This window comes from Stegodyphus dumicola, chromosome 2, assembly GCF_044657685.1.
Source record: "Stegodyphus dumicola isolate Sdum_Otavi_A_Nest chromosome 2, ASM4465768v1".
Taxonomy (NCBI): Eukaryota; Metazoa; Arthropoda; class Arachnida; order Araneae; family Eresidae; genus Stegodyphus; species Stegodyphus dumicola.
This window is the reverse complement of record NC_140769.1, coordinates 31822471-31837810: the sequence shown is the minus strand read 5'-3', so window position 1 is coordinate 31837810 and position 15340 is coordinate 31822471. Positions and strand designations below refer to the sequence as shown.

General features: G+C 30.3%; 2 protein-coding genes across 2 annotated transcripts in view; one reads left to right on the top strand and one right to left on the bottom strand.

The window, feature by feature from the left end:
- Positions 1-15340, top strand: part of LOC118192119 (serine/threonine-protein kinase ATR-like) — a 391326-nt gene that overhangs the window by 316163 nt on the left and 59823 nt on the right. The window lies entirely within an intron of this gene.
- Positions 1-15340, bottom strand: part of LOC146998377 (axotactin-like) — a 42990-nt gene that overhangs the window by 24762 nt on the left and 2888 nt on the right. Inside the window, exons 2-6 of the mRNA XM_085812270.1 lie at positions 11696-11858; positions 6910-7022; positions 5607-5837; positions 5154-5332; positions 3553-3695 (exon numbers count right to left, since the gene is read on the bottom strand). Coding sequence (XP_085668396.1) covers positions 3553-3695; positions 5154-5332; positions 5607-5837; positions 6910-7022; positions 11696-11858 — 829 coding nt within the window. The remainder of the gene's footprint in view (positions 1-3552; positions 3696-5153; positions 5333-5606; positions 5838-6909; positions 7023-11695; positions 11859-15340) is intronic.

Genomic DNA, 15340 nt, shown 5'->3' with positions numbered 1-15340 from the left:
GGAGTGGGGACACTCCCAGCACCTACGCACAAACCCAGAAATATGCTGTAAATGCGGTGGACTGCACAGAAGCAATGTTTGCACGTTAAAAGAAGAAGAAAAACCCACCTGCATTTTCTGCAAAGAAAAACATGTTTGTAGCTATCGTGGATGCCCTGAATACCGATGCGAATTTGAGAAAAAACCAGAGCAGAAAACTAAACCTTCCATCCCAAAAGCAGAAGACTTCCCGCAATTAATTGCTGCTGAAATATCTGAAGAAAAACCTAGTAGAAAACTCTACAGTGAAAAAACACGGTCAAGAAAGGCTGAAATCCCAAATGAATTCAATGAAGCAGTTCATAGCTCCAAGATGAAAAAGTCCAAAAGTTGTTAGGAACCATCATCGAACATATTGATCGTATCAAAAAAGTAAAGACTACCTTAGAAAAACTAACTGCAGGATTTAAAGCAGCCATATGAATTGTACAAATTTCAGAAGATGAAAATTAAACATGCCTTTCAAATAATTATGCAGAATATTACAGGACTTTATTTTACTTTCACAAAAATATAACTCAATTCACAGCCCACTGTTTTCAAGCAGCATCTCACGGGATCAGTTCTTGGGAGGGTGACCTCTCACGTGACTGACTTCGGCGAATAACCTTTCAACACCTATAGACAGGATTTTTGCCATTAGTGAAAGGACTTCTCCTCACTCCAATGCAGTAAACAGAAGCTTGACCTCGAGGCTTTGCCATCCCGACCATCCTTTGTCTTCGGACATGGTCTTCATGCACCCTTGATCTATTTTAAAAATTACGAGCGGCCAATGGCCTACCTGATATATTGGTAAAAACTCTTTTGTAGAGACTATTAGTGAAATTGACGATTCAAGATTTATGGAATTTTACCTTTAGGCAGATAAAAACAAAAAATCAGCAAATATTATTTTAGCTACCATCACTGACATTAAAACAGTTTCTCTTCATTGATCATACAGATTTCTAAAAACCAATGTTGTTACTTGATTAGGATTCAAGTATGCTTAATTATGATAAAAATTTAGAATTTGCCTATGAAAGAGGTACAAGTTTGAACTATTTGGTTGTAACAAAAGTTTTCCCCTAAAAAAAAAATTCTTAATAAAGTTAGGGGGAATGAAAGCAGTACCTTTAGTGCAGGTAGTAATCACCACCCAAATCTTTGATTTTCTGCCAATGTTTTGGTAGATTTTTCAAAACTTCAGCCCAGAAACCTGGTGGCTGTAAGTCCAAAAACAGATCAACCTCATTATGTGCATCCTGAGCAAAATGGGAGATAGCACCAGCAAGATCTAGACCTGCAGGTGTGAAAAAAAGTAGAGATCCGAAGGAGCAATTCAGAGCTATATAATGGGTGTGGGAAAAAATCTTGAGTTCATACCGAGTCCAGCTGATGAAGGCGTGACATTTTATGTCTTTTATTTAACTATTTATCATGCAGTTAATCATTTATTAATTTTTTAATTATATCAAAATATTTTACTGAAATTTAATATTTAAATTATTAGTCATCTTGTTTTTTATTATTTATTTTATTAATTTTTACGCCTTCCTGACAGCCTTCCATAGAGCTCCGGCACTCCTGATTTTAGAAATTAAGCCCTGTGAATGCAAATATATGTGGTCTTGCATTAAACAACACAAATGAAGGAACATTACCTTTTTGTACTGGAACTCAGTTCGACGTTTTTCCTTAAAAGCAGTGTAAACACAGACTAGCATCTCACTCTCCACCTTACTATTGATGTTTTTAACTTTTTCAGATACTCTTTGCGTATAATACCATGAGATCCAACTAGATACAAAGGATGATCTTTTTATTAGTCAAACTGCACTTTGGGACACTGCCAAATGGCTCACCAGGCACAGACCAACCCCCTCTTCAGCCTGTGTTGTTGAAGTAAATCCACTTTTCCTCACAAGTGATGATCTGGTCCAGAATTTTGTCCTCATATTGATATTCGAGCAGATTAGTGCAGGTCCGAACATGTCTGTCTTTATCTGCTAGAGTCAGCTAATGCGTCACTCAGTGATTGCACCTGTACGTCAAGTTTATGTGATGCATAACGCAACTAATGTCTAACTCCTTAGCAAGTTCTCTAGTGGTTACATACTGATCTTCTACCACAAGTTCTCGCAGGCAGGCCTCATCAACATAAACAGGCCCACCACAGCACTCTGCTTCTCAGGGGCGTAGCTAGAGGGGTGCAAGGGGGGACATCTGTCCCCGGGTGCAGAAAATCTAAGGGGTGCCAAACTGATGTTATTAGAATTAAATGTTTTCTATCCTTGGCAAGCAGCAGGGGGCACGAAATCTTCAGTTGTCCTTGGGCGCTGATAACCCTAGCTACGACTCTGCTGCTTCTTGAATGGCTAGTCCTTGTTTTTGAACTTTGGTACCAAACTTTTACAGTGTCATATGATACAATGCTAGTACCTAAAGCTGTAAACATGATTTGGTGACATTCTGTAGCTGACTTTTTTTCAACAGAACTGGAAGTAAATGATGGTTCTAATCTCTTAGTGTGATAGTTCTATTTCAGATACCTTTACTTAATGATAGCAATACTTTTTCATAAATTTCACAACACAGTACTCTAAAAGCAAGTCTCTTTCTTTCAAATGCCAAAAATCGTTTTACAAAATATGATTAAATATGCCAATGCAAACTGTTTGCACAGATGATATTTGTGGTGGCGGGAAAATTTTGTTAAAACCTGATATTTTTTAAAGCAGTTCAGGAGAAATGCAAAATGGTATAACAATAAACATCGAGGAACAAGTCACCATCACATGGAATAATTTTGTTAAAGCCTGATATTTTTTAAAGCAGTTGAGAACAAATGCAAAATGGTGTAACAATAAACATCGAGGAAAAAGTCACCATCACATGGAATATTATCTGCCTGAATTCATGTGGAGACGAGAAAGAGATGATCTGCATAAAAAAAGTTTAATAATGTTAAAAATTTCTGCTTTTAATTAAAATATGAAGAGAGTAGGTTTTTCTGTTTCTGATCACAAATGCTACTTTTATATTTAAATTTTTTAAAAAAAATTTACCAATGGCATTATTTCTCAGTTATTTATTTTTTGTATTTTAAATAAAATAAAGATTTTTTTTATTTATTTATTTATTTATTTAAAAGTTTTTATTTTATTTTTTGAATGTGTAGTTTGCTTTCTGATGTTGTTGCTTTAATAAATCTTTAAAGAAAGATTGTGAAGTGCATCATCGCCAGAAAAGAAAAGTCTCTGCTGTTGGTGAAATCTGTATTTACCTAAAGGCAAGTGCTTGATAAATAAATCATATGAAATTAATTTATATGATCCAAATAACAGAGAAAATTCCACTATTTCATACAAAGAGGTGAGTTTTAATAATAAAAATAGATAGTTTTCTACCACTTTTCTGCATATTCTTTCTCAATTGCTGAAATCCATTAATCCATTAACTACGTACGGTTTCAATGTATAAACATAATAAAGCTATGTGAAATAATTACAATATTTAAAATCAACTTACCCTAATGGTGTCTTGAAACATTCATATTTTATGTTTTGACTGCATGCTTTTGAATGTTTTACAAGCGACTGTAACATAGTTGGCGTAAATTCCCTGTATGTGACATCAATGTAAAATGACTGCATCCCAGCTTTTCTTACAACCTAAGATAAATAAAAGGACAATAAATACTGATAGCGCACCATTGAAATAAAGAAGAAATATATATATAATAAAGAAGAAATTTACTAATTTCACTAATTCACTGGTGAGTCATTTTATTAATTTTATTTAATGAAGGCATTATAACCAGAAAAAAGGATAATTATGAGTAGGCATTAAAACCAGAAAAAAGGATAATTATGAGTAAGATTTTAGAGGGGTAGGGGAAGGGGGATTTTTTTCCCTTGTAAAAGTACGTCAATGTTTTGTCAGGAGAGTCAAAGCAAAATTTATTTCATTTCTCAAATTTGAATTTTGAGAAAGAGAAAATCATGAATAAGATTCCCCCCTTCTCTTTTCATGTAAAGCACACCAGAACTTTTATCAAAGGGGGTGTAATGAAACATCAGCATTTTATTACTTTTATCTAATAATAAAATACAATTAATAATAGTTTCAATCTTTACTATATCATTTTCAATGCACTCATTTCTTCAGTGCAGTGAAAAGAATTTTTTAATAAGAAGTATTAATTTCAAGATTCCTAAATATTAATACTCAATATTAATTAATTAATTTCCAGATTCCTACATATTCCTAAATACTAGTAATATAACAGGTCTTTGCATGAGGAAAGAAGTACTTTTCTGTCATGTGCCTGTCATATTTTTTGGCACATCAAGACCCAATAATAGCACCATCGCCTGGGAACTATGTGTGTACATGTGTGCATTTAATAATAAAGAATAATAAAACATACACATATTTTACAATAGTGCTACCAAAATTAGTGCACATAGCAACAATGTTTATGTCATATAAAAACAGCTAATTTTGTAAATGTACTTCAGTTTGCTGCTAATTAAAAAGTTAAATGCTAAAGTACTGATGAGAATTCCTGTTTTTGGCAATTATTATCAGTATAAAATAAAATGAAAATGAAAATGTTATTCCAAAACCTAATCACTGCTCTTGAATTAATTCTTTTCAACCCTATTTTCATTGCAACATTATGTGATATATGAATCTTTTAATGCATATATTAAACCAAAAACAAAAATTTACTACAAAAAGTGGGATTAATAAAAAGAAATCGACAGCTAAATAGAAAATCTATCTTTGCATACAATGTAATTTATGTGTATAACAATAATATTTAGAAAAAAAATTTTTTTTGAAATAGCTTTATGTACACAGTCACTTGCCACCAAAACCCAATTCATCACCAAAATATTGCAAAATTACTTCAGATTTACCATAATTGTTTAACAATTCAACAAATAAAATCATCATAAATCTAACAAATTACAATTCTTAAATTACCTAAAACTTCAAAAAATATAGAATGCTCTATGAGGTAGCAAACATAAAAACCAAGACATTTATTTTTAATAATAAGGGAAAAGAAAAGAGATAGTTAATAAAGCCTTGATGAAAATTATGATAACAATATTACACACCATTTCTGGAGGCATGTTATTTTCAACTCTTGTGGCAATTGTACTACCGCTTTCATCACCCATATCACAGTACACATGTGCTGGAGGTAACGGTCCATTTCTGTCAATGTCAATAGTGTAGATACCTTTCTTTCTGTATCCAACAAGATATAGTTCTTCACATGTGCGCTTATAAAGAGCTGGTTTATTTCAAAGAGATCATAAATATGTAATTCAACAGAGTTTTGAGTTAAACTGCAAAATATCTAATAAAATGTACAAAATTTTAGAATTGATTGCATATACAATTGTAAAAATAAAACTATACCTCTTTTAGGATAATTATTGAGTAAAGATGAATTGAATAAAAGGCATGCAATCTTCTATATACGTTTAAACATTTACAAATTATTTCCTTTGAAAGATTTAAAATAGTACACAAAATCTACTAACATTAGAAATTATTTAACTCACAGAAGTGGCATGTTCTTCCAGTATATCCTGTTCTCTCACAATCACAATATGTTTCACCTTTTTCAACATAGCATCGACCTCCATGCTCACAAGCTTGAGGATTATTACACAAATTGACCAATAAGCAGCTATCTAAAGATACTTTGCCAGATACTTGCTTAGTATCCACAACAGTTCTTGGATCAATCCAATCCCCAGCAACATAAATGTCTCGCATACAACCAATAAAACCTAAGAGAAAGAAACAGATTACTTGAGAAGTAGCAAGGAATAAATACTTGTACAAGATAGGGAAAACAATAAACATTATGCAGTATTTTTGAAACACTGTAATTTCTTTTTCCAGTAATAAATATTACATGTTGCTAGTAAAATTATCAAGTTCTAATAAAATTTTATATGCTGTCTCCAAAATTAAGCCAACACACGGATGCAGAAGGTCCCATCAAATCCACATTAATTCTGCACTAGATTCTTCACCTGCAGTACATAAAAATTTATCCCCAAACTTCTATAACTCACAGTATTCATAGAAAACATGAAAGAAAAAATATGGCATTACATTTGATGTTCAAAAGATAAACTTTGTTGGAAATATAAAACTGCATATTGGATGAGAATATAGATATGCATTTTATACACTTTTATGCTAGCAAAAGATGAAAACCTTCATGGTAAGTGGTAATACAAGTATACTTTTTATGCAAATGAACAGCTCTCATCTGATTTGTATTAAAGGATGGCATCTAGAAGCTATTGGGTAACAGCAGTTCTTCTGTTTCCCAATGACTATGATAATAATGTATTCCACACATAAGTATTATGACAAGTTTTCCATCACTGGGCAATATTTTATGAACTGCAAGGGACTCTATCCATAGCTATCCATCAGGCTGACATCCCAATGTCAGTGCCATCCACAGTTTGCATGACAAATTGAGAAATACTGGAGACACTGTCCCAACAATAAATCTTCACAGACACTTTGATGATAAAACTCACAGTAATCTTATGCTATCAAATTACGATACTGTGATAGGTTAAAATAGATCTGAACCCAAGTTGAATTACAGGTGTCAGCTAAAGTAATACAGCATACCAGTTAAGAAGATAGTCAAAACAAATAACAATTTTAATTAATGGGGATGCTTTTTCTGAGTTACTGCAAACCCAGGTTACTTTCTGGGTTTCTGAGTTACTAAAAGTAATGTAAAGTTGCATAAAATGTTACATATTTATGTAAATGAAAAAAAATCAAACCAAGATAAAATATCAAAAATTGACAAATTAAAAAATAATTCACCTCTTTCCGCATTTTTGGCACTTGTTGTAAGAATCATTTGACTCATAAATTCAAGAGGATGTGTAAAAGTTGCTTTAGATGCATGCCGATAATCAACTTCTAATTTCACTTCACTGTTGTGGAAGAAATCAAATAATTACTATGCAAAATGAAAATAACTACTTTTAAAGCTAACATATGAAATAATAAAGAGAGAAAAACATTATAGAAAATTTCACTTAACATACAAAATTCTCATTTATTCACACTCACAGGGATTAGTAAAACAACTGGCCAAATGTGAAATTATTGAAAGTTTATCAAGAAATCACTTTTTGCTTGAATTAACAGAACTTTTGAATTAATGAGAATCTGCATAGAGATAAAAGGAAAAGGTTACTTATCATAATTTGCAACATTTCATGGAAAATCTTATCAGCATATCATTAAAGTAAACTGACTGAGATATAATTCCAATTGCAATGTATTTCAGAGGTTTTTATTCGTATAAAATTTGCATCTGTTTCGCCTTAAAAATTCTAAGTGTTTTTGAAAATTTTAGTCTTTAACTTTTTAGTAATAGATAAAAAGCTTTCTTACAAACAAAATTAACATCTTTTTCATTTAATTTATACATACTGCTGGCCAATGAAACTGCAACATTAACAAGGACAAAAATCTTACACATAAAGCTTTATTTTAAAGATGCATTACGGCACAAAGATGAAATCATTATTAAAATTTTCGATATGGTGATCGAACTGAATGTGCTACAATCAAACTAAATGCGGCCATGAGCAAGACTGACAACTGTAATATAGTGGATTAGAGAAACAAAAAGATTTTGGGTGACATTTTAATATATTGCACATCAGGTGACTGTAATCTGTTGCCAAATTTCATCTGTGATAGTTATTGGTGATCTAGACTATATGTGTTCAGCTAAGAAAAGATTTGGTAAATGTAATGGCCACAGTCTGCAGTATGTTTGGGAAGTATCCAACTTTGAGTGCTATGGCACTGTTCTGCTGGAAGGTGGCACAATGATGCTTCTAAAACTATGGGACAACCACAGCCATTAACACGTCTGCAATATAACACTGACTAGTCAGATGTGTATACCAGACAAGAGAAAGGCTTATATTCAATTGCAGCACAAACCATAACTCCGGTGCTAAGCCTGTAATGATAATACATAAAAAAATTGAAATGAGCACTCTCCATGTTGGCACCAGATGAACATTTATCAATAATTAATGCTGCACGGAGAAGAGAGATTTGTTTGAGAAGACTATATACATTCATTTGCATTGGTTTAATGCTTTGTTGTAGCAACAGATGCTTCAGCTATCCAGTTGAAGGTAAACAAAGCAATTGCCACCGTGCATATAGCATATGAACCTCAAAATGATATTTTCCCATTTTTACAGACCTTCTTGTTGTGTTGCTGACAGTATTTCCTTTGCCAGGGTATGTAATATAATTCTCTGCACAATATGGGTTATTTGCACAAGATGTATATTCTCTAGGGTCATACTCTAGGGTCATGTGAACTGACATGTCACTCTATCTACCTTTTCTACATCCCCAGGTTCTATACTCACATGATCAGATTTCATCCAAAATTAGTTGCAATTTGGTAGTATTACTATCTAAAATCACAACTCATAATTAGTCTCCCAAGGTCAAATTATTACACATGGTATTGCATGTTTCTTCCACAAAGTGTACGATACACTTCCAGTCAAATGAATAAGAAGACAATATGATTCCCATATGAAAAACCCATTCGCTTTTCTCTCTCACTAGGCCACTATTTATACACACCTATTATTTTCTTACATGCTGCATTGCTAATTATTTTTCATGGCTTACTATGTACTTTATCTGTGATGGAAATTTCATATTGATTTCATATCGAATTAAATTAGATGAAAAGTCAAATCTGTTATTTATACACTGAAATATTAAAGTATTAAAATTTTCAAGAAAAGTTATGTTTTTGAAAGCAAAGCAGATGTAGTTTAATTGAATGGTGTTAATATTAAATATGATGAGCTTGAATATGTTTTTGAGTTACAGCCAAACCTTGCTATAACTAATTCCGAGAGACTGGAAGTTTGGTTTGCTATATCCTATGCAAAAAAGAAAAAGCATCATTTCACAAAAATGTATAAAAATCAAAATATGAATTAAAAAAAAGGTTTAGATTGTCGCATCTATCAAAAGAAGTGAATAATAAATTTAATTAATGCAATCATATTAAGATTTAATTATTATAATGTAGAATTATTTAATTTGTAGCCCAATACTTGAGTTTCTCTAAAGTGTCTCACAAATTCATTTACGTCTGTTTGAAGTATTTCTCTAGATACTGGCAAATTACACTTTCTTTGAAAAGTGAGCCATTTTTACAATGCTTCTTTAACATCTGTATGATCCACCTCTCTTTTTCTTCAAATCCAAATTTTTCCACATGTAGAAATTATAGTTTCTATTTTTTCATATGGTATGAATTGTAGATTTGGATACACCAATCGATCTGGCTGCATCCATTTTGTTTTTTCAAATAATGTTGTTCATCTTATCTTCAACACAGAAGGTTCACATGTGCAGTTGGCCATGTGGATAAATTTATGACACAGAGAGACACAGCACACAGAATTTATGATACAGTGCAGAGAGTTTGGTCAAACAAAGCTTGACAGAGTTTTGCTTATCTAGAAAAGATAAAAAAAGGAAGACAATTTCATTATATAAATGCCTTATCTGATGTCCAGAGAGAATACAATCATCCCCCCCTAACATATGTGTGGTTGCAAAGCTTCAATAACCTATAAATATCCCATGCCTCACAAAAGACCTAAAGAATGCAAAACCTCTATTAGAGGGATAGAACTTAGAATATATACTCAAAAACAAATCTCTAAGATACTCTAGGATAAAAAATCCTAAAAAAAGCATCAAGTGTAAAGCTGCAAGCTTATAAGATCCAATACTTCCTCTTTCTCTGAATAATCATAGCATTATTTCTATCTGGCAGCCGATTATAAAAATTTGAATAGAATCAAAAGAACCAATTCATGTTTTTTGGTTGGATGGGTAGTACACCATATGATGTCCCAAGATATGCTTATTTTACCTTTGTTCACCTTGAACTAGGCATCACACAGCAATTTTTTTTTTTTTTTTTTATACACATAAAAGTGGGAGTGAAGACAAAAAAAATAACCTTAAATGTTTTCTTATATGAATGGAATGCAGATTTTAATACTCTAGATGTGTACATTCTTCTTTAAAACTTGCAGAAATTCAAGAAATAGTATTAAAAATACAGAAAAGATCTCAATCCAAAAATACCCATACGGTTTGTTTTATCTGATTTTTTCACTCTTGGAAGTTTGCTATTAAAGTGTAAAACAACATTAAGTGTGGAAATTGGGACAGACAGTTTTGTTCATTACATGAGGAGTTCATCATAAGCAGAGTTCATTATAGAAGGGTTTGACTAAAATAAGATTTTGTACATGCACATAATAGTATGTATATAAACTGCAAAGTATGGTATATATACACATAATAGCACACAGATAATATAGTTTTATATATACACATCAAAATATGGTAGGTTGCACACACAGCATTCAGATAATTTAAAAATTATAAAAACCAACCATAATTTAATAAATGTGTTCAAAACTCACTTTAAAAAAAAGATAGGCAATGAATGTTTAAAAAAATCTAGGAAATTTAAATTGATAATACTTACAGGCTTTACAACGTCCTTTCAAAATAAGCATGAAACAATTCATATTTAGTTATTTTTTATTCACTTATCATAAACATATTTATTTATTTAATGAAACATATATTTAAAGTTATTTTATCATGAATCAGAATTTTTACAGAAAATAATCATTTTTAAAATTTTGTACATCTTTCTGCATGAAAACATCATGGACTGTATTGTTCAATGATTGCAAAGCACATATGGGCAATCTGTCTGAGCTCCATCCAGTTTTGATCCAGTGGATGATATCTAAATGTCTCATATCTGCCTACAAATAATCTCTAAAAAATATTTGCAATGATGGAATATTAAGCATGCCCAATTGCAAAGACACTATAGTTACAAATAGCTATGCCTTATTCAGGATTTGAACATGTACCAATGATTTAGTAACTTCCCTTTTCTTACCAATACACAGGATCGCAGAAAACCTCATGAAATAGCATTGTATGCCGTAACATTTGTATTTTGTACTGAATTTAATAAGCATTTTACACATCAAAATTAGGTAACTTTATTTTGGCATAAATGAACAAAACTCTATTGATTTCAGGGGTGACATAACACAGATTCCTCTTCTTCAAGAGCAAAATAATTCTGCTAACGCATTTATTTCATACTTAAACAAATGAAATGAAATAAATTTCTTAGGTAAATAAGTTAAGCATCAGATATGTAACAGTAGAAATTAAATTTTTCACATATGCTGTCAGTACATAGCCATATTCTTTATGTATATGCATTATAAAATGACAGCTCTAAAATTTCAAATTCAATCAATCATGTTGATTAAAAAATCTCTTATTTTATTTAAAGTAGTCAATTTTTTACAATTAAGATTATCAAATTTTTGATTTTAATACACAGAGAAAGAAATTAGGGGCTCATATAAATATATTACCCTAAAAATATATTCTTCCACATTAAATACTTATTAAATCCAAAGATGACATTCAAAGAATTTTAATATGCAGATTTAAGCTACATGTAAACAAAATGAAAAATGGATTTACATACCCACTATCATAGACTATTCCTACATGATGCCATTCATCATCTGCTAAATTTTTACCCGATTTCTCATCATTCAAAGCCCATGTTTCATCCTTTGGTGAGCGATTGATAACAAATAATGCTACTCCTTTGTGCAGCAGCAACTGGAAAAGATTACATGTGAGGTCTGAAATTTTTACACAAATACGTTTGCAGCATTTATAATACATATAAATGCAATAATGTACTAAAATAATAGCCAAAGTCAAATCCTCATCCTTTCATTATTCCACAGAAATTTTTTATATCTTGAAGCTAGTCTCAAATAACAGCTTTTTTGTTCTTCCTTTTAATCCCTTACATGAATGTAAGACTAATTTGAAAATATTTTATCGTAATGTTTATTATATTGCTACAAAATTCCAGATTTTTCTTGGTGTCAAATGGATACTATAGTTAGCTTCTTAAATAAACTGAATCTTTTCTCATATCTTCACATAAAAATGCAAGTTTGGAAGGAAAAAAATGCTTATTCATCTCATTTCCTGTTGTAAGCAGCTACATTTTTTATGGACACAATATTTGTAGCTTTCATCTGTTTTCATCTGTGTTTCACTGTTACATTATATTTAAAATATTTGTTAATTTCTTTAAAGTCTGTAACTTCTTTATGATGAAACAATCCTGCATTGCACACCTACATAATATTTTAAAGACCAGTATTTTACTTTTTCTTTTAATAGAACTGTTTAGCAATTTTAGTCTTTGGAATATCTGGATTTTTAATTATTATTACAATGAATTTTGAATATAAACCAGCTGTATTAGTAATGCTATGTGGGAAAAAGAGTACAGCTGAATTTGGAATTAATATGACTCAGTGAATTAAACATAATTTTCAAGTAACAGTGAATGAAGGCTTTAAACTGAAATACTAAAATTATCACTCATTATAAATGAATCTGATTACTTAGAAATTTTAGATACAACTGATGATCATTATACAGGATTCATGTACACTTCTGAACATGAAAATTAATTACTTTTAAGGGCCATCAATGAAAAACATTAAGGACCTATCAAGCAAATTGGATTAAAGCAATATCTACATCTAAACACACAAAAGCAATTATCTACATCCAAATTTAACTTTTTTAATTTGTAAAAATAAATCTGTAAGCAGAATGCATTATTATTAAACAATTCTAATTTTTTTTTTTTAATCAAGAATAAAATTTACTTCATAAATTTTTTCAAGTAATTAGCATTGAGTTATAAAATTTCTTGAAACATTCATATTTAACACTTATAATAGTCCCCCATACCTTAAAGAAGATAATATTTTACTAACAGGAAAATTTATAAAGTTAGCTTTCTTTTTTTATGCCTCATTTCATCACGTACTCACTTAGTCCAAAGATATAGGCAGATTTTTTGGTCAAATAGCATAAGTTAAATTGTCAAGTAAAATAATAATCAGCATGACTCATAAAAGAAGCTTGGCTGTTGAAAGTGTTGAGAATTAGCTGCACTTTAACCCAGTTATGTCATAACTTCATGTAGATTTGCTGATGCTGAAACCCAGTTAATATGCAGTATTTGATATTAAAGTTCCAATAAAGCACTGAAGCACTAGAGATGATAACTGTTTTGTATTATTTTAGTCTTATTAGCTGTAAGGAATGAAGTTTTTAATTTTTCATATTTTTGTATTGTATCTTGCATCCAAAATATGAATTAAGAAAAGCAGATAACTCATCTTAACATGTGAAACAACTTCTGGGTGAGCATTTAGTTACCAATAATTAAATTACACAGCTAGATGATACCATTAGTCATAATAGATTTATATGCTTACAATTACTTTTTCTTTAATTTCTAACAAATATCCATTAAAAAGCACTAAAAGCATTTCGCATCAGTTATAATTTATGATATTGATTCAAAAATAATATTAGTATAAATACAGATTAAAAGCTGCAAACAACAAATGCAATTATGCATCATTTAAATTTTAAAATTTGCTAGGTATTTTAACTAATTTACATCAATTTTCTACTCTGTAATATATTTTTTTTAAGTTCATTTGTTTCAATAATAAATCAATCAATATCCCTACTAGTCTCTGCTTTATGGGAATAATTTGTTAATGTTTCAACAATGTACCTTTGAAAAGAATAATTTGTCCTCTCTTTATTAAATCCATTACATTTTCAATGAATTTCCTCTTCATTTCAGAATTTTTACATTTAATCAATGATTTCTGTAGTTTCAAAAAACTGCTTGTACATAGAATGAATAGAAGACACATCTAAATTTATTTCTTTAATAATGAGAGTACTGAGAATAAATATGAAATGATACAAGGTCAAACTCACCACCAAAGCCAGTGTGGCAGAATTTTTAGAATTTAGTGAAACTCCAAACAACAAAATTTACAGAACTGAATTATGCACAGTACATATATGATAAATTTTTTAATGAACTGTCGGTTTTCAATTTTTTTGATTGCTTTAATGCTTGTGTTCAGTGGGAGCTAAACATGCTGTGAGAAAGATTTCTGAAATTAAATAAATAACCCCATCCAAAATAAATGATCAAAGAAGAAAATATAAATAATTTTGTTTTCACTGTTTTTCCAAAAATTCTCCAAAGGATAAGAAATTTATCATAAATTTCCTTTCAAACACATCTATTACATGTTAATATCATGAAGACATTTTTGATTTCATCACATTTTTCTGGAAATTGTAGGTCTATAAATCTTGCCTTTAGATCTTCTGAGATGCAAGGTTTAAAATCAATAATAAAAAATTATACCTATTAACTCTAACAGCCAAAATTCAGAAGATAAAAAAAAGGGGAGAGAAGTGCACAGTGAATTTCAAAAGAAAACTGACACACATTTAAATATTCTGAAACAATTACACATGAAAAAAAATCTCTTATCATGAAAAACTATAAACGAATACAAATGAAATTAATTTTTAAATAATTACAGTAGTATTTTTCCCCCAAGAATTGTTTTGGAAACTGCTTTAACAGCATTTATTTTGTTTATTTTTCAGAATCAAGATATTCCACAGTCATCAAAATGGAAAGTAATAACCCTTTAAAATATGGCAGAAGAAAATAAAAAATATCTTAATCTTATTTCTGAAATATAATTTTAATACATTATCATTGCCACATAATAAAAATCCCAAAAAGGGATAAGTTGTTTTAAATTTCATGTAATATTTTATGAACTCTTCATTTGCAAAAAAGAAAGTATTTTGAAATGTTTATGTTTCAATCGAGGCAGAGCCTCATGCCTAAAACTTGAGTATAGTATGATATTTATATTAAGAAGTAGGAAAGAATTCAAACATTAACTCATCAAATACAAATTTGTCAATGCATCGCCAAAAAATATTCCTCCAAAATGTTAATTCACACTCAAAATGGCAGTCATTAATAATAATAAGAAGAAAGTTGGATAAGTGAAGGATAAGTGAAATTAAGAATCTTTTACTGGTTTTGGTTGAAATTAAGGACACTTAAAGACCAAAAATTGTTTCCAAAAAATCTAAGGACATTTAAATACTTTTAAGGATTGTATAAACCTCGTTATAATGACCTACAAACCTTGTTATAATTACCCTTTGTATCCTACTGAAAAAGGATGTT